The sequence below is a fragment of the Dermochelys coriacea genome, chromosome 1, assembly GCF_009764565.3.
Source record: "Dermochelys coriacea isolate rDerCor1 chromosome 1, rDerCor1.pri.v4, whole genome shotgun sequence".
Classification (NCBI taxonomy): domain Eukaryota; kingdom Metazoa; phylum Chordata; order Testudines; family Dermochelyidae; genus Dermochelys; species Dermochelys coriacea.
In genome coordinates, this window is record NC_050068.2 from 221,909,955 (window position 1) to 221,933,537 (window position 23,583).

The following is a 23,583-nucleotide window of genomic DNA, read 5'->3' on the forward strand; positions in this document are numbered from 1 at the left end:
GTCCTTGATTCATTCTTGTGGCTCTTCGCTGAACCTCTCCAATTTATCAACATCCTTCTTGAATTGTGAACACCTGCACAGGACACAGTATTCTAATAGTAGTCACACCAGTTTCAAATACAGAGGTAATATAACCTCCCTATTCCTACTCAAGATTCCCATTTATGTATCCAAGGATCACATTACCCCTTTTTAGCGTCGACATCTCACAGTGGGAGCTCATGTTCAGCAGAGTATTCACCACAATACTCCAAATCTTTTTTCAGAGTCACTGCTTCCTGGATAGAGTCTCCAATCCTGTAGGTATGGCCTATATTCTTTGTCCTAGTTGCAAATATTTACATTTAGCCATATTTAAATGCATATTGTTTGCTTGCACTCATCTTACGAAGCAATCCAGATCACTTTTTAATCAGTGAACAGACTGCCCTCTTAATTATTTACCACTCCTCCAATCTTTGTATCATCTGCAAAGTTTATCTAATGTCATGTTTTCTCCCTGGCCACTGATAAAAACATTAAATAGCATAGGGCCAAGAACAGATCCTCGCAGGACCCCACTAGAAACACAAGCACCTCACTGATGATTCCCTATTTACAATTACATGCTGAGACCTATCAGTTAGCTCATTTTAATCCATTTAATGTGTGCCATGTTGAACTTGTATCATCCTAGTTTCTTAATCCATATGTCATGTGGCATCGAGTCAAACATCTTAAAGATGTCTAAGTATATTACATTGACACTATTACCTTTATCAATCACACTTCACCATTGTGTTTACAAAATTATGCTTGAGAAATTCAATCAATCAATCTAGTGCAAACTATAAAAGTATCTTTGCTGGGAATATAAAAGGATTTATTATAGGATTACTGATTAGCCTTAATTTTTGTTGGATTCAAAAAGCAATTATTGACAATCAGTTGCCCTATAATACTCCACAATACAAACTTCTCCCTTTATGTTGATCTGGAATGACCATAAATATTATTCTTAGTAGGAGCAGCATGCTGTATATCCTGTGCAATTAAGTTGTTGGTTTTTTTTCCTTGAACATATGAATGATTATATCCTATGGGCCAAATTCATCTCTCATTTTCAGCTGTGCAATCCTATTGACTTCAGTGGGGATGGACAAGAGTAGATGAAATCAAAATCTGGCCGATAGGGGTCTGCTGTAATGAAAGCAAAGCTATTCACAGTTAATGGCTACTGTTAGTGCACAGAAAAGAAAGAAAAAAACCAAGCTGTTTCTGTGATGCAAATGTTTGTTTCTAGAAAACAAAAGCATCAGTATATTGCTCTGAGGGCCGAGAGAGAATGGAATTTCTAGCATGCAACACAAGCAATTTCTCACATCAGACAAGAAAGTCTTTGTGTATGTTTGGGTGGGGGTGAGAGGAGAAAAAAACTACCTTCACCAGAAGTTTACCACGACCATCCCAGTCAATCTGTAAATCTTCCCCATAGGTGAGGCGAACTGAAGACATCATAATGCGCTGGATACGGAGGGCACCTCAAAAACACATCGGACAAGTTTCAGACAAGAAGGGATGCATTCTGTCATCAGCAAGGAGGCTACAATGTCCTCATCACCCATCAGCCCATGGGATGGATCTAAGCAGATACACTTAAGGTTTGTCTACACTATTTTCTTTGCACAAATGTAGTGGAAATTATGCAAACCCCTAATGTAGACATATGGATTTGTACCATTTGACTTACCCCTGATACAAACTCAATACCAACGGGGGCACAAAGACAGTACTAATGTAGCACAGCTGTTAACTGGTCCTAGGCTCCCCGGAAGGTGCAGAGATGGGCCAGGTGTATATCACCCCCCACTCCATGATACAGGCTAATGGAGCTGGCACCGCACCGCAGGGGAGGTGCACACTGCACAATGACAAAGTGGGACACAGCAACCATGCTCTCCTGCTTGCTGTGCACCACTTTGACACTCCACAGATATTGTAACCACTGGTCTGGTGCATCTCTGCACTTCTCCTTAGCGTGATCTGGGCCTCACGGGCCCCAAAAGAAACATATATGAGCATCATCCAGAGTTACTGGTGAAATCACTGCAGTCCACTTCTAAAATTTCAAGTTTTTGGGTGGATAAATGGATACTTGACATTGTTTTTTTAACATCGTTGGCTAGATCCTCAAATAGTCAACAGCAGCATAACCACACCAACTTCAATGAAGCAGGACCATTTTACACCAAGAGAGGACCTGGGCACATATGCAAGAGAACCCGGCATAATGCAAATTCAATAAAAGGTGATGGTAACTGTATGAAATGCAACTAAGAGTTGGGAATAGGAAACACTTTTTGAGCTAGGCTAAAGCCTGCCTGATAAAGTTGAGAAGGGAGACACCTTCAGGTATGTCTAATACTGCACACTAAACCTGGGTCTATGGACCCCAGCCTTGTGGACTCAGTGTTTCCAAGCCCATGCTTGAATGTCTACACTGCATTGTAAATCCGGGTTTAGAATTGCTGGATGCTGGTCTCACAGCCATGCTGACATATCCATACTGCGCTACTCAGACCTCCTGACTTGGAGCTGCAGCTTGACCTGCACCCACAGTAAAAATGAGAGGGTCTGGACCCGAGTCCAAGTGGCTCTGACCCACCCCTAGCAGCATCCTAGGATCGGGTCCCGAGTGCTTGCTGACTGGGGCAGACCGATTCTGTATGGACAGAAGGGGAGCATGGGCTCAAACCTGAAGTAGAGCCCAGTCTCAGTGTGCAATGTAGACAGTAGTGTGTGGTCAGAATTGTTACATGCCACAAACACACCTTGTGTCAAAGGAATCTGTACATCCTGCCCATTCAGAGAGATGACACCCCCGTGCTTCATTTTGATGATGCTGTTCTCCATGTCCTGGAGTCGGACAGAGGCCGAGCGGGTGCACACTGCATCAGGATCATCGGCACACTAAAAAGAAGCCAACATTTCCTATGACTGTTAGGATTTTACTTTAATCAATGACTCAGCTCCTCCAGCATGCTGGGCCAGAAGCCCTCCTGTGGCTGTAATTTTAGTGTTACATCTGTCGCCCATGAAGCTGGCTTCAGTATTTATTTTATTTAGCAGTAATGCAAGGGAACCTAAAGGCCTGTATCTTGTAAGACACTGGCTACAGTAGTTAGCATAAGGCATGAGGCCTATGAACCTTGGCACAAACAAATGGCCCAATGGTCACCCCTAAGTTTTCGGGAATTGTGAATAGAGTGGTTAAGGGGGAAGTTTGTAAATGACCACACCAGGAAACCACAGGAATATGAGTTAATACTAGCTCTTGGATATTTTAAGATAGGAACAACTGCAGATATCTGATCACAAGAGTGCCATAGCAACAAATTGACATATATGATAAGATGAGATCACTACTAGCCTAACCTATAGTGGAACATTAGTAGGGTGAGGAAATACAAATAAGAGGGGAGAAATCCCTAGTGAATATGCATGAGGCATAGGGATGTCAGAGTAACATGTTATAAAAGTTGTAGCCCAGCCTGTGTGCAGGAGGAGAGGTTACAGGATGATGGCCACTGGTGATGATGAGGAAGGTGATAGTGATGAGGAAGATAATGGATAACATTTCAGGTTGCTCTTCAAGGGATGAGAGAGTAGATGGATGTTCAGATGCACATTCTGTATTATTTCTATCTACCTTGCTGGGTTAGAGTGTCTGTGACTTCGCTGAATGCATTAATAAAACTGTTACAAACACAGAAAGGCTCCTAAGTGTGAGTGTTGCAACTGTGCACACCAGGGTTCCCAACTGAACAGTAATTTTAATAATACTGGGCCTGATTTTGGGACAAGAAGCTGTCAAACCACAGCAGGATAACTGGAAATTCTTTAATACTCCGTGTAATTAATACACAATCCATAGATCAGGCTACTCTAGGGCAGGGTCTATTCTCAGGGCACTGGAAAAGGAGCTATGGGGCCATGACAGCAAGCCCCCTGTGACACAGGCTGCACTGTGTGATGAGAGAGCCTCTCCTCTTGATTGCTCTGTCTGGTGTGATGATGAGACATGTCACAAGCCTATTCAAATGGGGAACTAGAAGTGCACCGCTCTCACTCTCTTCTTTTCCGGTGCTGCTGTTACTAGTTACAAAGCGGTGGGTAGAATGCTGCAGACAGGGAACAGTGACTCACTGGCTCCCGTCTTCCGTGAACAGTTTTGAAAGAACAGTTTCAGTGGAAACCAGTTATGCCAGTTCCACACACACAGCTCTGCTCTCAGATCTGTTATGTAATAGGCACAAACGTAATCATCCCTGGCACTGAAGGGAATTGTGAGTGGGGATGGGCAAAACCCATTTCCCTAAAGCAAGTGAGCTTTCTGCTCACCTTCTCTCTGGGGCCTCTTAATCATCCCTAACCTGTCCTTGCAGCTTGGAAAAGTTTTTGTCTCTGCCCTGTCACTGTGCTCTTCATGCTGCTTCTGCTGCCTGCCTCCTTCCCTTCCTCAACTTGCCCAGGTGCCTTCCTCTCGCCTTCCAAAACCTCCTCACTCCCACCGCTGCGGCCCTTTCTCTCTATCCTACCTCTCTGCTGTCCCTCAACTGTATGCCCTCACTCCTCCCTCTGCAAACTCCCTTGCTTTCCCCTCACTCCCACCCACTCCCTCACTTACTCCCATACCCATTTTACTGCCCCTTCTGCAAAACTCCTTGAGGAAACTCTGCTGGTGTCCTTCCTGTCCCAATATGCTCTGGCACCCTTCCCATTTCTCTCTGGCTGTCTCCCTTTTCTGCCCTGCAACTGAGTCCTTGCCATTCTGTCTGTGGCAGAGGGTACGGGAAACAAGTTGAGAAGGGCTGACATACTAGGGAGTAATGCAACTTATTAGCCAATGTGTCCCTATGAGAAAAAATTCCAGATTTTATTAGGGTAACAATACTACTACATGCCCCATAGCTTCTGAGCAAGCACATGCCCAGGGCAATTACCCAGCGAGCCGTCCACACAGTTCAGTGTCTGAGGCACACCCTCTTCTGTCTCTTGCATTCATATGCTAACTTGGCAAAACTCCGGAGAGACAATGCAGTCACACTGTGAATTTGAATTTACACCCCCCCCCAATTAAAGGAGTGGCAGCAAGAAGAGACAAAACATATGTTAATTCAAAAGAGCGAGTCTAGCTAATTTAATAGGAATATGCCATTTATGTGCACAGGAAGTTCTAGTCATCCACTCACTCCTTCCTTCCCACCCCACACAGGGTGCTGTTACCTGAACTGTCTCTATGATGACAGAAAAGGAGTTCTCCTCACAGTCTTTGGCAAATAAGTATTGACAAATCCCACTGAAGGTGAAATACTTGTTGTCAAAAGTTTTGAAATGGGATTGGCCAGTGACAGAGCATTCTCCTGAAAAATACCAAGGAAAACAGTCAAATCATTGAACAAATTCCTGCTTTTTGTGAGACAGGTGGGGCGGCGGGAGGGGGAGGGAGCAGGCCCTGCCAGGCTCACAGCTCCTAAAGGCTGGATAGTGGTGGCAGCATGGCTCATCCCACTGATTACTCCTGGAAGTTATTGCCATTAGAAATGAGGACTCCAGCCAAAGTTAGGACGACCATCCTGCAGGGTTTCCTCACAAAGGGTGAAATCTACCCTTGCACAGAGAACCAGCCCAACCCTTCAAAATGACTCTTAAATAGGACTTTAAGTGGGGCACAAGCCTTGCTCTGGCTCTCTGCACGGGGGTGAAATTTACCCAGTAATATGTACTTATGCAAGCAGAACCAGGGACTTCACTGTGGTTACTCAAGTGCTACTCAGGCCAGGTTCACACACATCGTTGTACCAGTTTACCTAATCAGCTTACTTAAACCAGTGCAAAAGCCTGTGTGAACACTCTTAGGCTTTGTCTACACTAGAAAATTAAGTTGGCTTAACTATATTGCTTAGAGATGTGAAAAATCAACACCTCTGAGTGAGGTAGTTAGGCCGACCTAAGTCAGCGCAAGGTTGATGGAAGAACCCCTCCCATCGGTATAAGTAGTGCATACACTGAAGCACTACAGTGGGGCAGCTGCACTGCTGCAGCGTTTGTAGACAAGCCCTTAACTCAATTTAAATGTGGCTTATGTCAGTTTAGCTTTGTCTGTAAATTTACAGATGCCAGCTACCCAGGTTTAATGAGATATGCTAATAATAGCTAGCTCTCATATAGCATTTCTCACCAGTAGCACTCAAAGTGCTTTATGTAGGAGATAAACATCATCACCCCTATTTTTACAGATGAGGAAATTGAGGCACAAGGAGGTTAAGTAACTTGCCCAAGGTCACCTCAACAAGCCAGTGGCAGAGCCAGGATTTTAACCCGGGTCTCCCAAATTCCAATCCAGTGCAGTATCTCCTAGGACATACTGCCCCTTGAGCTCCAAATGCGACAATTTAACTAAATCAGCTTTTAGAACCACGTAGATGAGGCCTAACTTGCAGAACAGAGCCCTTTACAAGTTAAAAAATGGAACACTTCTTGTTCCTCGACCCCTGCTCTGATGTTCCTTTGTGTTGGTGCCTCACTCTGGATTTTTGTTACACCCTTGGGTCTTGGCAGGTTGGGAACACTGCCTTTGTGTCTCTAGAACATTACAATATGGTCTTGTCATGGCTCCAATATCTGAATGCCTGTATCACAATAACCTTATTTAATACAGAACAGGAAAAAATGGGTTAGTTCCTTTGCTGGGTTCCCTGGGACTTATTCAAGCATTTAGGTAAAAAATACTTTGATTTGATGAATCACAAAGGCAGGGGTGCTGGAAAAATTTTTTTATAGTGGAGGTGCTAAAAGTAGAAACCTTATAGTTGAGTTGTTACTACTTCTTCAAGCCAGGGGGTGTGGCCGCACCCATGCTCAAAAGGGATGAAGAGCTGAAAGACACTCAGACTAAGATATAGTTAAGTGTTTCTTACAGAGGCAGAATTTGTGGTGGTATTTCCTCTTACATTTAGTTTATTTAATTATCAGTAACCAAAAATAATTCACAGTTTAACCACTAAAACCACAGTTCTTACAGAATAAAACTGAATTCCAGCTTGCAGTTCCTCCTGCTGTGAAAAGGAACTATTGAAATATAGGACTTTTTAACGTATCTGTTCCCAGTGTGTATGTAGAAGGTTGTTCTTATTATTTCTGTGGTGGTAGCACCCAGAGGCCACAACTGGACCTGAGTCCTCATTATATTAGGCACTGCTTAAACATATAGGAGAGACATGTTCCCTGCTCCAAAGAGCTTACAATCTAATCAAGTTATTTCATGCGGTCAAGCCCCAACACCTGCATGGAGCCCCAGTGAAGCCAATGGGAGTAGGGCTGACAGGGGAGAGAGGAGAAGGGGGATATTCTTACCAGGCCCCCAAACAAAGAGAGGCCCCCAAAACATCTGTAACATCTGCATAAAGAAAATGAAATGGGAGGGGGTGGGGCCCCAGCGACCATGATGTACTAGGGCCAGAATTTCTCTGTATGGGCCATGCAGGGATCCGCCCGCACACAACAAATTGCAGGCACTGGGCCTAAAATGACAAGCCAATATAAAGGGTGAAGGAAGAGGACTACCTTCACAATATGTACAGTCTGAACATACATTTTTATATAAGTAAGTGACCACATACATATTAGCTGCACGTATCTACCCCCAGCCTATCCTTAATTAGCTGACTTATGAGTTAGATCTGCTTGCGTAAGGGACCAGAGCAAGCTATTTTTTATTCCTGTTCCTGTTCCCCCGGCAGAGTCAATTCAGCTCAAAGAGAGGGAGCTGAATTCTATTCTCTCCTGCGCAGTAGCAGAATTTTAAACAATATTCTAACTGCAGGCCTTTGCTCCACACACATCAATTCACCTCAGTAATCCCAATAAAGACAAAGGGGCTGCAACCAAGAACAGATTTTGGCCTATGTGATATTTGTTACTGATGACAAAGTCTGAGCCATAAAGATCGCAGTTTGGGGTTTACACGCCAGGCTGAATTTGCACGTAAAAGCAGTAGCATTTTTCACTTGCATTTGATCTAGAGTCATGAGACAAAATAAACATGGAACCTCGTGGGCCTTTTTTCTTTTTTAAAAGCAGTTACTTTGCACAGTTGTGCTGCACTTGGAGAACTCTCCAATGAACTAGACAAGCAGAGGGCTTGATTGGGCCTTTGTGTCGCAGGCCTGCATGGAATTTCTCATAAAATATGTCTCCCTTCCATTTGCAGTGATTCCACACCTCTCAGATTGTGCTTTTCTCTGAAATTTTGGAGCAAATGCTATTTTCATTTGAAGCAGGGGATATTTTCAGGAAGGATGGGGCAAGGCAGCTGAGAGTCCAATGAGAGGCTTTTCAATGTCCACTTGTACGTAGGTGTAATTCCCCCCTTTGATCCTCTCTTGAGCTCACCTCTGTCTTTGCCGAGAGCTACATGTTTTCCCCATTTTCTGATCTCCCACGTCCCCTGAGTCCCCCTTCTCTTAGTTCTCCTGCTCTCTCACATCTCAGCACTAGATAGATCAGAGCTGCCTGTGGCTATCCCCCTACACACACCTGTGCTAGGGGTAGGAAAGGCAGCACTGCATCGGGCCAGTGCAGGCTTCCTCTTTTTCTGCTGACTGCAGTGCTGGAACTGAAGAAGGGCCCAGAGCAGCAAATGCACATTTCAGGTCAGGGGAATGGACTTATGGAGTGAAGTGGGGAGCAGGGACTTTGCTGGAGCAGCCTTATGGCAGGATGTGTGACACTCCATCATCTCCTCCTCCCTGCACACCCTCCAGGATGGATGAGTACTCAGGATGTAAGTATCAGCTACCCATTGCAAACAGCTTGTTCTAGGTGAGTTCAGGAAGGAGAGGAAAAAAGACTGGTGGCCTGCTACCCACCTGTGTCACCATTAATGGAACACAGGTGGCCTACTTGCCTCTCCCCAACCATGGCTCTAGCTCCTTGAACAGAATACATCACTTATGACCCAAGCCTGCAAACACTACTGAACAGAGTACCATGCATGGTTCAACTGACTTCTATGACTCATAGTGCTCACTATTGTAAGTAGTCCCATCAAAGTGTTTGCTAAATCAATCCATTAGTTAGGGCTTGTCTACATGGAGACATTCAGAAAAATTAATCCAAATTAACTCTCTAAATGGATTAGTTAAACTGCATTAAACCCTTGTGTGAACACTCTTAGAGTATTTACACTGCAATTAAACACCTGGGGCTGGCCCATGCCATTGGATTCAGACTTGTGGGGCTCGGGCAAAGGGGCTGTATAATTGTGGTGTAGATGTTTGGACTCAGGCTGGAGCCTGGGCTGCAGAACTCTGTGACAGGGGAGGGTCCCAGAGCTCAGGCTGAGCCTGAATGTCTACATTACAATAAAACAGCCAAGTCCCAAGCAGAGTCTAATTGCAGTGTAGACATACCATTATTCAGAAATAAAGTGGCCTTAATTCAGTTTAGCTTGATTGACTTTCAAAGTGAATCAAGCTAAACTGAATTAAGGTCATTTTAATTCTGAATAAGAGTACCCACACAGGGGGCTTGATGTGATTTAACTAATCCACTTTAAATTCATACTGTTAGTTAATTCAGATTAATTTTCCTGTCCATATGTAGATAAACCCTTAGAAAATTGTTGATACTCAAGTTAGCACAGCAGTTTTTATTTACCTGAAAGCTACTACTATGAATCTACAGCTCTTTTACAACATGGCAAGAAAACCAATGGAAAGGGAACTCGTGCTTTTTCCCCTAAACAGGTATTTACATTGTCACACACAAGCCCATCTGCACAGCCTGATTTATCTTTTGGACTCCTGGACTCTTGAAATATAATCTTGGTGCTGACTGGCAGCCAGAACTTGAAACAAGGACAAATCCTGTCTGTGCGCTCATTCATGCATGGGACTGACCTAGGCAAGGCTTACATACTTTTGTGGAGCTATAAGCACAAGGGTCAGCATACCTGGGCACTCCTCGTTGCTGCAGATCCAGATGCCACGTCGACAAATGCTAGGAAATATATTGATGAAAAGTTAGGGTGCATGATTTCACATCCACGGTGGCATATCCCAAAACTGTTGAAAGCGGAGCTCCCCCTTCAGAAAAATTAAACCAGTCATGCTCCCCCGCACCCCAATACAGCTTAACATATGCATCTTTCATACACACACTCCCTCCAGCTAGCCCCTTGCGGAACACTAGTATTGAAATGTAATATTGTTTTTCTAAAATGAATTATTTTGGGGAAGTTCTACGGCGTGTGTTATACAGGAGGTCAGGTGAGATAATCACAATAGTCCCTTCTGGCCTTGGAATCTGTGAATCAGTATGGTTATAAAAGTACAAAACTCTTTCTCCTTTTTTTTTTTTTTCCCAAGCCACCTGTTTATTTTAGCTGTAACATGTGTATTCTTCTAAAACCGAATGGTTTAAAAAAAATCTTCAGGGGGTTTCCACTGAAACCCTGGCACGTACAGTCTTAACGATGAATACCCTTCTTGTGTGTGAGAGGGAGAGAGAGAAATAATATTTCTTCTCAGGTCTGTGGATGGGAGTATGGATTTAGTATAAACTCCTGGAGGCAGTAGTAATATAAGGCATAGTCAATGCACACCAGTGGCTGTTGCTATTATGCTTGGACCTATATGGCACAACATTTGCAAGCCCCACAACTTTTTAAAAAAGAATGAATTAGGGTCGGGTGGCTTTCATTTGATCAGTTAGCCCATCCCTTGTACACCTTCTGGAGCGAGTTGAATTCCTTAGGGTGATACAAGCGAGGTTCAATGGCACAACATTCAGCAAGGAAATATTTAGGCTGAATAGCAGGAAGCATTTTATAAGGATGAAGTCTATTAAACTGGACTAGTCTTCCAAGGGCAGAGAGATTTGGATGATGCTATCAAACCCAGAGCTGCATAAGGCCCTAAGGTCATGGGGCTCCATCCCACCAGGGAGAGACTGAGGTGCCAATGTGATGGTCACTGCTCATGCGTCATTGATACATGGGTGTGAGGGGCTGAGCTGCTTCTTGCTGACTAGAGCAGCCTGGATCGTAGCAATTGCACCGCATCATTGTATTTACCATGAGTTGCAGTCCTGAGAGATGGAGGAGCCAGGAGGATAGCGCATGCCAGAATGTATACAGGAGCACTCAGAGCTGTCAACACAGCTATCACCATCAAGTAGCTTCCCCACTGGATAGATCAGGCAATGGCAAAAAACAAAAACAAAAACACACATTAGATCCACTCTTGACACGATTTCATTTGCATTGTTATCCAGGGTCACTCACAGAGCTAATTGAAAAGGGCTGGGACTGTCCAAAGAACCTCATGCGAATTGACGAGTTTCATTCAGATGCTGCTTCTGCCTGTGAACGTGCTGAATTGTGCATTTCTGAAAGCCCCGTAGACATCCCATTTAAGCAACTCTGCACAATCAATCACTGGGGGTGGGCTCAAGCCAGAACCCTACTTCCAGCCACCTCTAAGGTTAGAGTGTGGGAGATGTGGAAGAGGACTGAAATCCAGGACCAAACCTGGACCTGAATGTTCATGATCAGGGCTCGTCTGGAACTGTAATCTAAATGCAACAGGCCATGGGCCCAAATGTATGGTCACCAGTGGGGAAAGATCCCAGGACCAATGTCACAAGTCCTTACCAGAACTACATATATCAAAGTGTTTCAATGTGGGGAGGGGGATAGGAGTCAATAGGTGGGTAAGAGCATGTAGTGACAGCTGAGGAGAGATGAGTGAGATGGGAGCTGGAGGAGCAAACAGCAGGAAAACAGAAAGCCTGCATGGTGGCTGTCCAGCCAGCACGCTTTGAGCAGCTGCAGCTTTGCTGGCTGGCCACGATGGAAGCTGCAGCTGTCTTGGCCAGCAAGCAGTAGAAGGAAGCTGCGTTCCACAAACAGGCCTGTGAGAGGAACAAATGTCAAGCTGCTGAGTTAAATCATTCCTGCTTCACTCATGCAGAAAAATCAGGAATGAGCGGGTTATGTCCCCAGTAACTCCTTTAAGGACTATTGTGCCATATTACAGGTGGATAAACTGAAGCACAGACAAGTTAAATGATTTGTCCCAGGTCACACAGTGAGCCAATGGAATAGCCAGGAATGGAGCAAAGGGTTCCTAGCTTTCAGAGACCCAGGCTCACAACTAGAAGACACCCCTTCCCTATATTTACTTCCGAGAAGTCCATCTCAGTGAGAAATTAAACTGGGATCTATGCATTTAAAAGCAGCAGGGCTCTCCAAAGAGAACATGGAAAGTCTGTATTTTCTTGGCAAAAACAACTAAACATTAAAACAACTGTGTGGTGCCCAAGTTGAACTGACTCCTTTTTCTCTTGGAGCACAGGCTGGACTGGAGCAGGGAGGAAAAAGCTGGTAAAATCTCCTCAAGTTCCATCATAAGAAGATTCCCTGCTTACTTGGTCAGATCCTTCTTGGATGCGGCATGTTATGAAACTCAAGTGAAATTCTCCATCACTAACACTGCACTGAAGCAATAGAACACATATTTTGAAGTATTTCTTCCTTTTCTCTCCCTGACACTCATGTAGTTACCTCCTTCCTTCCCTTTGCCATTCCCTCCCTCCACAGCATCCTCTGCAGTGCCCTTCCCATCCTCCTCTTACAGCTTAATTCCTCTGCTCTCTCCCCTCACACGTCTCCTGACCTGAGGTGACCGGAGCAGCTACCATAGAACCTCAGAGTTACGAACACCAGGGTTACAATCTGATTACAATCTGACCATACACTTCATTTGGAACTGGAAGTACACAATCAGGCAGTAGAGACTTAAAAAAAAAATACTGTACAGTACAGTACTGTGTTAAACATAAACTACTAAAAAATAAAGGGAAAGTTTTTTTAAAATTGACAGGTTAAGGAAACTGTTTCTGTGCTTCAGAGTAGCAGCCGTGTTAGTCTGTATTCGCAAAAAGAAAAGGAGTACCCATGGCACCTTAGAGACTAACAAATTTTAATAAATAATAATAATATTATAATTATTATAAAAATAATTATTATAATTATTATTATAAAAATAATAATTTTTAATAAATAATAAATTTAATAATAAATTTGTTAGTCTCTAAGGTACCACGGGTACTCCTTTTCTTGTTTCTGTGCTTGTTTCATTTAAATTAAGACAGTTAAAAGCAGCATTTTTCTTCTGCATAGTAAAGTTTCAAAGCTGTATTCAGTTAATGTTCAGTTGTAAACGTTTGAAAGAACAACCGTAACATTTTATTCAGAGTTACGAACAACCTGAGCTCTTGAGCTCTTCGTAACTCTGAGGTTCTACTATATTTGAAACAACCAGCTGTGTAGCAGTACTTCACAGCTAATTAATTTCACTCTCTTGGCTCTTCCCTACCCTGTCCAGATTGTGAGGCGATGGGAGTGAGGTGAAATCAGTCAGCTCTGAAGGAGTTTTGCTATAATATTCCAGTTTCCATTAGCTGTCTTGTTAACACCTCTATGCAGGTATAAGCTATTTTGTGAGGCAAAGCCAGGCAGTGGATAGAGTCAGCAGTGCCTGTTGTTCTAAGGGAATAGCCTAATCCAAACTCTGCTTTGGAGGAACCCATCCAAACAGTAACCAGGCTGTCCTGCTTAGTGTTTATAACCAGATATGATCAAGCATATTCAGTGCCCTGTTCTTTCAATCATCCAACTCCTGTTTCTCCACTTGCAGCCTGGACACCTCTCATCCAAGGTTAAGGAAACATCTACAGTATAGAACTATGTGAACCTAACTTACATTGACACACACAGCCACCATAGTAATTAAATCGCTTTTGCATGTCCACAGTGTACTCCTTATGTCAGCGGTGCGCAGCCTCACCAGGAGCACTTGCACCAATTTAACTGTCAGTGTGGGGCTTTGTGGGAAGGCTTCTGAAAGCCAGCAACAGTGGACATAAGCAACACAATATCTACATTGACACTGCATCGACCTAACTATGTCGACCTAAGCTCTATGCCTCTCAGAGAGATGGAGTTAAGTAAGCATAATGGGTGAGTTACATCGGTGGGAGAGACATTTTAGTGTAGATGCTGGCAGAGTTAGGTCAATGTAAGCCACCTTGAGTCGATCTAATGCTGTAGTACCAGGCCCAAGAATGCTTTAATAACCTGCTATAGCACATCATCATCTGGGTTTCTTACACAGTTGTCTTTATAATTGTACAAGCCACTTTGCAGACGAGATGAAAAGTTCAGGAGCATTGCTGCTGCAGGCAAAGGGTGCTGAGCAGTGTTCACCCCAACTACCAGCAAAAGGCATATACACTTGCTATCGGACACCAAGGAAGATGTGCAGATCTGAAAGGCTAACTCCTTACGAAATGAACTATACTGGGGCTTTACAGACACAATGCTTGTCCAGGGGGAGGAAGGAAAGGGGTGAGGTTGAGCAGCAGGAGTTCATAGATTCATAAATTCTAACACCAGAAGGGAAATTATGATCATCTAGTCTGACCTACTCTATAACATGGGCCACAGAGCTTTGCCTGTTGAATGTCTCTATGGGCCAGTTAATTAAGTTCCCCCACCCTGCCACCTCCCATGGGTACCTACCCAGGGCATGCCCTGCACTGACAGGATACACAAGAAACTGCAATCTAATAAGAACAATTGTGAGGTATAAATAGCTGTAAAGACCAATTTAGAATGGAATGTTGATGGTACACACGAACACACACACACACACACACACACACACACACACACACCTCTAGCATTGTTGCCACACCCCTGCTGGGAAACCAAAGGCATGCTTTCCGCATGTTAAAGCTTACTCAGTTACATTAGGTATCTAGTAAATTACTAGAAAGAGTTAAACACACATCTTTGTACACCTCAGTGAAGTCAACACTATAAACATGAACTACAAGACTATTCCCATTAGAGAAGCAAGAGGAGGGAGAACATGGTTTTTGCAGCTGCAGTGATAGGCATATTAGAGGAAGAGAGAAAAAACACATAGACCAAACTGTGCTCAGCTTAACTATGCAAGTAGCCCCGTTGAATTCAATGAGATAATTTGTATGAATGAGGCAATAAGAAGAATTTGGCCCATAGGTTTAAATCACTAAGGATCCTCCTGGACGAAATGTAAAATATTTCCCCTTTTTGCTTTAAAAACCCCCCTCAGTAGAATCTTCTCATCTTCTGCTTCTGAGATTTGGACTCCTCTAACCTGAAGTAATTCAGAAGAAATCTGTAGGTTGGTAGGCATCATATGGTGCAACCCCTGGCCTGGAGGAGTTCCTGCTGCACTAACTGGTGCTGATATTCACAAAGACCTTTATTTTTTTAATTGAACTTAAATAGAAGTCCTTTCATAGAGCAAGCATATAGGCAGTATAGAAACTGACCTATTCTAGAGCACAAACAAAGAAGTGCTGATTTCAGGAACATCAGAAGACAGACACTGGTTTTCTTCTCGTAAAATAGGTAACATCATTGCCAAATGTTTCTCTGAGTAAATAAATCAGTAAATAAATTACCAGGGCAGCTGCAGCCATCAGCACATTGTCCTTGACAAACTTCATTGATATTCAGACTCTGGCAGGTTTTGACACAAGGAGATACACACTCCTTATACTCCATGCCAACTGGACATCTTGGCCCTGAAACAATTAAATGAAATTAGAAATACATATCCCTTAATAACTGTTAATCTCTTTAATTATTGTAGAACAAATGACCAGGGTCAGAGATAAAGTCAGATCCTCTCTGATCAATGATTTCATTTTCGGGAACAAAATGTTTAATAGATGTTAATTTTGTTGCTTATTTGACAGTTGCATCTGCCATTCTCTTCTATACAAGAACAAGACCTCTGTGAAAGTTTGAAAGCTTATATATTTCACCAACAGAAGTTGGTCCACTAAAGATATTACCTCACCCACCTTGTCACTTTGTTCTATAGACATGTTTAAGGTTAAAAAAAAATTATTTTTTCACAAATCACGTATCATCCACAGAAAGAAAGTAAATTACGTGACAATAATTCTGAGTGGAATCTGTGTGATCCATTACTGAGTAAAGCCCTGCAAGGATATCTAGCTGCCTCCGATACAGAAATAGATTATTTGGCTCCTAAAGACCCTCACAGTTGTACAGCTTATTCACTGTGTCAGATTGATGTCTTGTATTGCCAGGGAGAAGTGAATCAGGTGTGGGACCTAGAAATCCCTAAATATATCCTAGAGCTGGATCAGCCTTAAAGTGCATGGGTTCATCTACGCACATATCTCCTCGGCTTCTTTTTATCAGCGATCATCAAATTTCCAGTGAATTCTGCTTCCCAATGACTTTATTCATGGGACACACATAGCTTAGCAGAGACAAATTTACCCAGAATGCTTGTATTAAAGGGCCCTCTGATGACAACCACATTGACTGACTTACACTGACAACACTACACCATGCAAGCAGAGTCTCTTTGCTGGGCAAGATGCCTCAGTAAAAGCTAACACAAACGAAAGCAATGTCCTCACATTAGGATTAGGGCACAGAGTAGTCTCTTTCCGAGGGGACCATATGCCTCACAGGCCTCATGTCTCTAGGAAGCAGTGTAAGGTCCTCATCAGCAGAAAAAAAATAAATCTAAGCTTGTCATGATAGATATGACAATATCCTTCAGTATCCTGGACATGGTGTAATTAAGACAAAATTTACTGAGGCTACGTCTACGCTGCGCACCTTATAGTGGCACAGCTGTGCCGCTACAGTCGTGCCGCTGTAAGGTACGCAGTGGAGCTGCTCTTTGTCAGCAGGAAAGAGCTCTCCCGCCGACAAAATTAATCTGCCCCCAACGAGAGGTGGTAGCTTAGTCAGCAGGAGAGTGTCTCTCATCGACAAGGTGTTGTCTACACCAGCACTTTTCATCCGTAAAACTTTAGTCGGCCGGGGCTATGTTTTTTTTCACACCCCTGACTGACAAAAGTGCAGCGTAGACAAAACCTGGGTTAAGTTTAACTCCTTCGGGGTCCATTATATTAAAAATGTAATTGTGTATTTGTTATTGGGAATCGTATGTAATTTCTCTACAAGACTGACTAATGCAATTTCTGGGAAGGCAAATGACTCATCGGTTGTCCTATCCTTTTGAAGCTGTGCCTTGAGAACAATCCATTGTCCACTAATTATCCGCTCCTGGAAACTCCAGAGCAAAGATCCCTAAAGGGTAGGCTAAAACTTTTCATGAGTGTGCTAGTTCTAAGCTGAGGCTGTTATGAACTTGCGACCAAGAAGAGACTCTGTGGTGGGCTTTGAAGAACTAATCACCTGCCACAGCCCTTGTTGTAGTTGAGGTGATCTCTGGTAAGCTTATTAGCATATGTGTAGCTTCTTTTATTGGTTTTAATAATTTCTCAGCAGTGCTTGTACTGTAAGAATAAAATGTGCTTGCATAGAAAGAGCTGCCTGGTAAATCATATCTATGGCCAGTTACACTGTTATTAGTCTCTGAAGAGCAAGCAAGCAGGCCTGCTTAGGCAGACTGACTGCTGGTGAATTCACAGTAAAATCAAGGAGCTATTCAGTCTGGGTCAAAAGGGAGAGAGATGGAGGTCTCCACCCAACAGAGTGTCTTTGCTGGGCCAGATATGGGGAGTACAGGTGCAGTGGCCTAAACTGTGACACATCTCCTCCCACAAAGAGTAAACAAGGGAAAACAAATGAAATGCTGCTGATCTGTGGGTTTGACTAAAACCACAAATGAAAATAAAACCTCCCTTCCCTACAGGATGGAGAATGGTTCTGGCCCTTCCCACTGGCAAACCAGGGGCTTGATTTTCCCTGCCCCACACCTTGTGTAGTTATTTCTGTCAGTGCAAAGAGAGTGTAACATGGCTGTAACACACCACCAGATCAGAATGGCAGCTTCTTACATACACTTTGTACTGGTATTAAAAAGTGTATAAGTGTTGCAGGGCAACGGGGAGACTCATATCCCAAGGAAGTAAGACTGCCTCATTTATTAGCCCATCTTCCCTGACTGGCAGCTCAAACAGATGTTCTGGAAGAGGGCAGGTTCTCATCTCTCCCTCCCACTCTCTGCCCTCACAGACTTTTAGCCACTTCTTTGACCTGCTGGGTATTGGGTATGAACACCCTGTCATCTGTCCCTAATGAAAGTGTACTTCCCTGTTCAAAACAGGCTGATCACATCTTCAGTCACATCTTATTCTGGAAGCTTATTGGCAGAGTTAGAAATCAAGCCACCTCATCCCACAGCTCATGGCTGGCAGCACTCTACTGATAAGGGAGCCACATCATGGCTAGACACTCCCGTAGAGTAGAAACAAGCTAGTAAAGAAAGAGCCAACAAAATAATCTTGCTTGATAAACCAGGACAGGCGTGAAAGCTTTTTCTGACTGACCCTCTCAACTGCAATGTATAGATTTGTGGGTTAAGCAATAATAGCCTTAAAGGGAAGCTTTGGAATCGTAATGATATGGACTTACTACACGAGCTGTCATTGGGCCAGCCATCCACAATCACTCCTTGCAGAGTGCAGCTCCTGGCATACTCAAGGAAAGTTGGACAATGACAGTGCATGTCCTGAGCACATCTGCACAGGTCTTCTTCACAGAGACCAATGAATACCTCTGGATCAACTCGATGGTGGCATTTGGAGAATACTGAAGACATCCTTAGCAGCTGGCACTTTTCCATGACACCCTGCATAATTAGAACAAGTGAGGGGGAAAAAAATCAAAATATTGTTACAAACTGTTTAGATCAGTGTTCCTCAACCAGTTGGTCATGATCTGTAGGGGGGCAGTATGAAAGACAATTGGGGGATTGTGGGGCTTTGAAAATTTTAATATAATCTAAAGCAAAAGAAATCTCACTCCTCCACCACACACACACCGTTACCCTTCAAAGTCAAGTATTATAGTTGTAGTGTCATACATTTTAGGGCCAGACAGGACAACCATATCATCCGGTCTTATCCGACGTACATCACAGGATTAGCACCACCCAGCCACCTCCACACCAAGCCCAACAACCAGAATTATACCAAATTATTACATCCCTCAGGAGACAAACTATTATGTAGCAAAGGCAGAGAACAGAAAGGACCAATGTGCATCAATGTACCTATGTTAACCTCTCGACACACACATATACACACGAATACATTACATCAAAGACAATAAGTCTAATATTGTATTGCTCAATTCTAATATTTCTATTTATATCCTGTTTTTTCACTGCAGGATTAGAAGATGAGTAAGTGTCACAGAAGTCATGGGAGTTACTCTGACCCTTGATTTTCCATACTACTGTTTAACATAATGGCTGTGAGCTAACTGATTTTATATACAAGTCAAATATAGGTACATGCCAGGAAGCAATAAATAAATAGTTAATCTGAGTCTGATCTAGTTAAATGTTTAGCTGCTGGTAGTAGGAGAGAGATTAATTTAAACTGTCCAAGATGTTCCAAGGACTTTGTTTGACAAATTATAGCTGATTTTTTCCTTCTTTTGATGTATCTTGTCAATGCATCAATATAGTTAATTATGATAGAGGTCTATAAAATCATGACTGGTGTAGAGAAAGTAAATAAGGATGTGTTATTTACTGCTTCTCACAACGCAAGAACTAGGGGCCACAAAATGAAATTAATAGGCAGCAGGTTTAAAACAAACAAAAAGGAAGCATTTTTTCCACACAACGCACAGTCAACCTGTGGAACTCCTTACCAGAGAATGTTGTGAAGACCAAGACTATAAACAGAGTTCAAAAAAGAACTAGATAAGTTCATGGAGGATAGGTCCATCAATGACTATTAGCCAGGATAGGCAGGGATGGTGTCTCTAGCCTCTGTTTGCCAGAAGCTGGGAATAGGCGATGGGATGGATTGCTTGACGATTACTTGTTCTGTTCATTCCCTCTGGGGCACCTGGCAATGGCCGCTGTCAGAAAACAGGATACTGGCTAGATGGACCTTTGGTCTGACCCGTTCTTCTGTTCTTATGATTAATAAGCATAGAATTTGCAGCATCCGGCAGAAAAGTAATACAGAAGTGGAAGTGAATGATTCCCAAAAACCCCATTTTCTGAATCACTGCAAGTTTGTAACTAATCTTTGGCCACTTCAGAACACTCACTTGTAACTATGCTGCACACCATGACCACTCAGACGTGCACAATGATTGCAGGATAAGAAAATAAATCCTCTAGCTCCAAAGGCCTTTCCCCCTACTATTGAAGCTAAAGGAGACTATCACTGTTTTACACGGGCACAAGCTGGTCTTTGTGGGTGGAGACATATACCTGCATGGAAAAACTTGCAGAACTGAGGTGGTTACACTGTGCTGCACAAGTTGAGAGCACCAGGGATTGACAATGTCTGTGTCCTGCCTTATAAATAAAGCATTCCTTTTTCTGCTTATTAGACACAAGTACTGTCTTTTCTCTATCAGGAGGGACATTATTCAGCCTAATATACTTGCTGAAGCAGTTCTGATTCCATTCTGTAAAGGGCAGTAATTACAACTGACAGCATAGGGGCCACATGCCAAGCATCAGAACTGGAGTCAGGAACCACGAGCAGGGCAGGAGCAAGAATGATCAACAGCTGCTAGGCTGAAGCACTGAGCAACCAGTAACTGCTGCTGCTGAACTTAAAAGCAGGCCTGCTGCCTCCCTTCAGCCAATCAGGCAGTTCTACACAATGCAGTTGAGCTCCTTAATCTGCCTGGAGGTTGATTGGCTTGGCCAATCCTTAAACGCAGCAGAAGGGGCTCAATCCTGACAGACAGACACCAACAATTCCTAATGGTGGTAACTTGTGAGATTTCAGAATTTGTTTTCATGCCACACTGGAACAAAAAATAAAACCTTTTAGAGGTTCACACAAAAGCCTGTGTCTCCAAGACCCAGGTTCCAGTCTCTGCGCTGCCTGATTCAGAGTAGAGTTTTTCCTCCCAAATTGTTCTCAATCAGGCAGAGTAGGGACTTAAATCAGTCCTCTCACAATAGTGCTGTAATCACCCAGCCATAGAGAATCTCTTTGCTCTCTTTTCAACCTTCCTGATAAACGTTTAATGGAAACTGATATGTCCCCACAAAACATTTCAGCTTCCTAAAACAGCATATTTTGCCAAAATGAAATTTCAGAACATTTTCACTGACCACCTCCAGCAGTAGGACACACTGGTCAGTTCACTATTATTTTATCACTATCCTTACCTCAGTTTAATAGAATATAAGGCAATTCCTTTTTTTCAAACCAATTTACAGGGCTCCACTGTTTGTCATACTTAATGCTAGGCTTTTTATTGAAGTTAATGCAAGAGCTCCAGTTTTGCCTTTGGATCAGGCCCATAGAGCTGTTCATCTTCCAAAGTGTTTGTTAAACCAATTAAATTGTGAGGCATCTCTACAGAGACATGGTTGGAAACAGCAATTTGTGGGGGAAGAAAAGACAAGGAGAACTCCAGATCTAGATGGGGGAGAGTAATGACATGAACCATAGCTATTGTTCTTTTCCCCTACCAGCTGACTGCCTCAGATCCAAAGGGGCTGAGAGATGGGGGAGATTTGCATTCCTGAAGCTGAAGCTAGCAAACAAAGGAATCTGTTTCTTGATTGAAAAGATTGGAATTCTTCAGCAAGCCCTCACTTTTGCTGGACTTCTATTAATAGTACAACATTTATTCATGGCAGTGAATAAATTAAGTCAATGTTTGTCAAATGCTTTGAGCTCAGGAATTCACAGAATAGAGGAGCTCATTCCATTGGCCTGTGGAGCAAATGTCGTCTTGCAAAGCAGCAATATTTAACATGGTTTATATAGAATCAATTGTAAACTCTAATCCACTCTGAAAACTGTGTTCATTCTGCTTTAGAATCAAGGCCAGGGCTGGGTGATTGCTGTGGCCTTGTCTATGATGGCAGAATTTTCCAACAAATTCAAACTGATTTTGATAGACGACGCTCCAGTGGCCCCAACCAGTTATAAGAACAGTTCCAGGCACCAAAGCCTCATCCACACTGCAGCTCCAACTGGTTTTAGAATGGGTTTGTATTTTTGGTGCAGTCAAGCAAACCAAACTGAGCAGGTCTCACAGAGCTTTAGCACCATAAATAAGGCAGATTTCTATCAACTCAGAAACCAAGATAAACTCTCCACAGACCTTAACTCAGGCTTAGGAAAAAAATGTTTACTGTCATTATCAATGACTATGAACTGCCGCTATGAATGACAATGAACAGTCATTGGACCAGAGAAAGAGTGAGGATTATTCTGGAGTCTAGTGTCAGGGCAATCACCTAGGATGTGGGAGACCCATGCGTAAGTCCCTGCTCAAAGATCTAATTATTTATAAAGAATGGAACAGCTTCAGCAGGAGAGATGAGACTCAACCCAGAATATCTCATAGTCCAGTGGTTAATGCACTCTCCAGGTAGGTGGGGGATCCCTGTTCAAATCCGCTCTCCACATCAGGCAGACGGGGGAATTGAATCCAGGTCTGCTACATCCCAGGTGAGTTCCCTAATCACTGGGCTAACTGTTGTAAGGCCTCCTTCCGCAGTCCCCCAAAAAATATTTTGACCAAAGCTATTGTATTTTTGGCAAATTTCTGTCAAATTCATGTCTTGTTCCAGGTCAAATCAAAACTGCATTTTTTGGTGAATAAATTATTAATCTGAAAGATTTCACCCAGCTCTAGATGAAAGCTAGCTCAGGTATGTCTCCACATACCACCATGTCACCTCTGATTGCAGTGAGAACATACCAGATGGGGCAGGCAGGGTTCCACTTGCATCCATAGTTAACACAACACATTTCCACAGCCAATTGTCTAGATTCTAGGGGCCTGAGGCTACAAGTTTTGGGTTGCAAGTACATTCCAATGAATTTAAAATGTTCAATAGGAGTATCATTATTCAGAGGCTCAAAAGGTTTGGGGGTCTGTTTAAATAGCCAGAAGCTCCTCTGACAGTAAGTAAGCTCCTCCTCCATGTGGCTGAGTAATGAACAGTCAAATATCCCCAAAGCAAGAACTTTCTACATCATATTTCCTCTATGATCTTGGGCCCAATTTAAAAAGCATTAATCTAGATTAGCCCCGAGTTTCCAATTACTCAGCCAAATTCTAATCACAGTTATATCCCTGTCAAACTAGAGCTATGCCAAAGTCAGCCAACTTACTCTGCATTCACACCAGCGTACACAAGATTAGCACTAAATGGGTTAAAAATTGATTTCACCATAACCACCACAATCTGTAATACTGAATGCACAGTAAGTGAATTCTTAAGTAACTGGTTTGTTCCTCAAGTGGTGAGGATTTGTACGTATTTTCTGCATGCCTAATGGAAACAGAGGGCATATTTATACCTGCAAAGCAGAGGCAAAAAAGGACAGATGGAGCCCAAGGGAAAGACCCTTGGCTGAGTCGCAGCATCTTTGTACCACTCCAGAAAAACAACGCTATCCCCATGATGACTAATTTGAGGATCCCCTGCCTCGGGGAATCCTTGGGGAACATGGAGTCACCAG

The 23,583-nt window shown here is 43.2% G+C and overlaps 1 protein-coding gene across 1 annotated transcript in view; it reads right to left on the bottom strand.

The window, feature by feature from the left end:
* Positions 1-23,583, bottom strand: part of VWF (von Willebrand factor) — a 224,737-nt gene that overhangs the window by 173,530 nt on the left and 27,624 nt on the right. Inside the window, 7 exon segments of the mRNA XM_043514792.1 lie at positions 1,420-1,520; positions 2,811-2,949; positions 5,266-5,402; positions 9,995-10,041; positions 11,117-11,228; positions 15,559-15,681; positions 18,527-18,743. Coding sequence (XP_043370727.1) covers positions 1,420-1,520; positions 2,811-2,949; positions 5,266-5,402; positions 9,995-10,041; positions 11,117-11,228; positions 15,559-15,681; positions 18,527-18,743 — 876 coding nt within the window.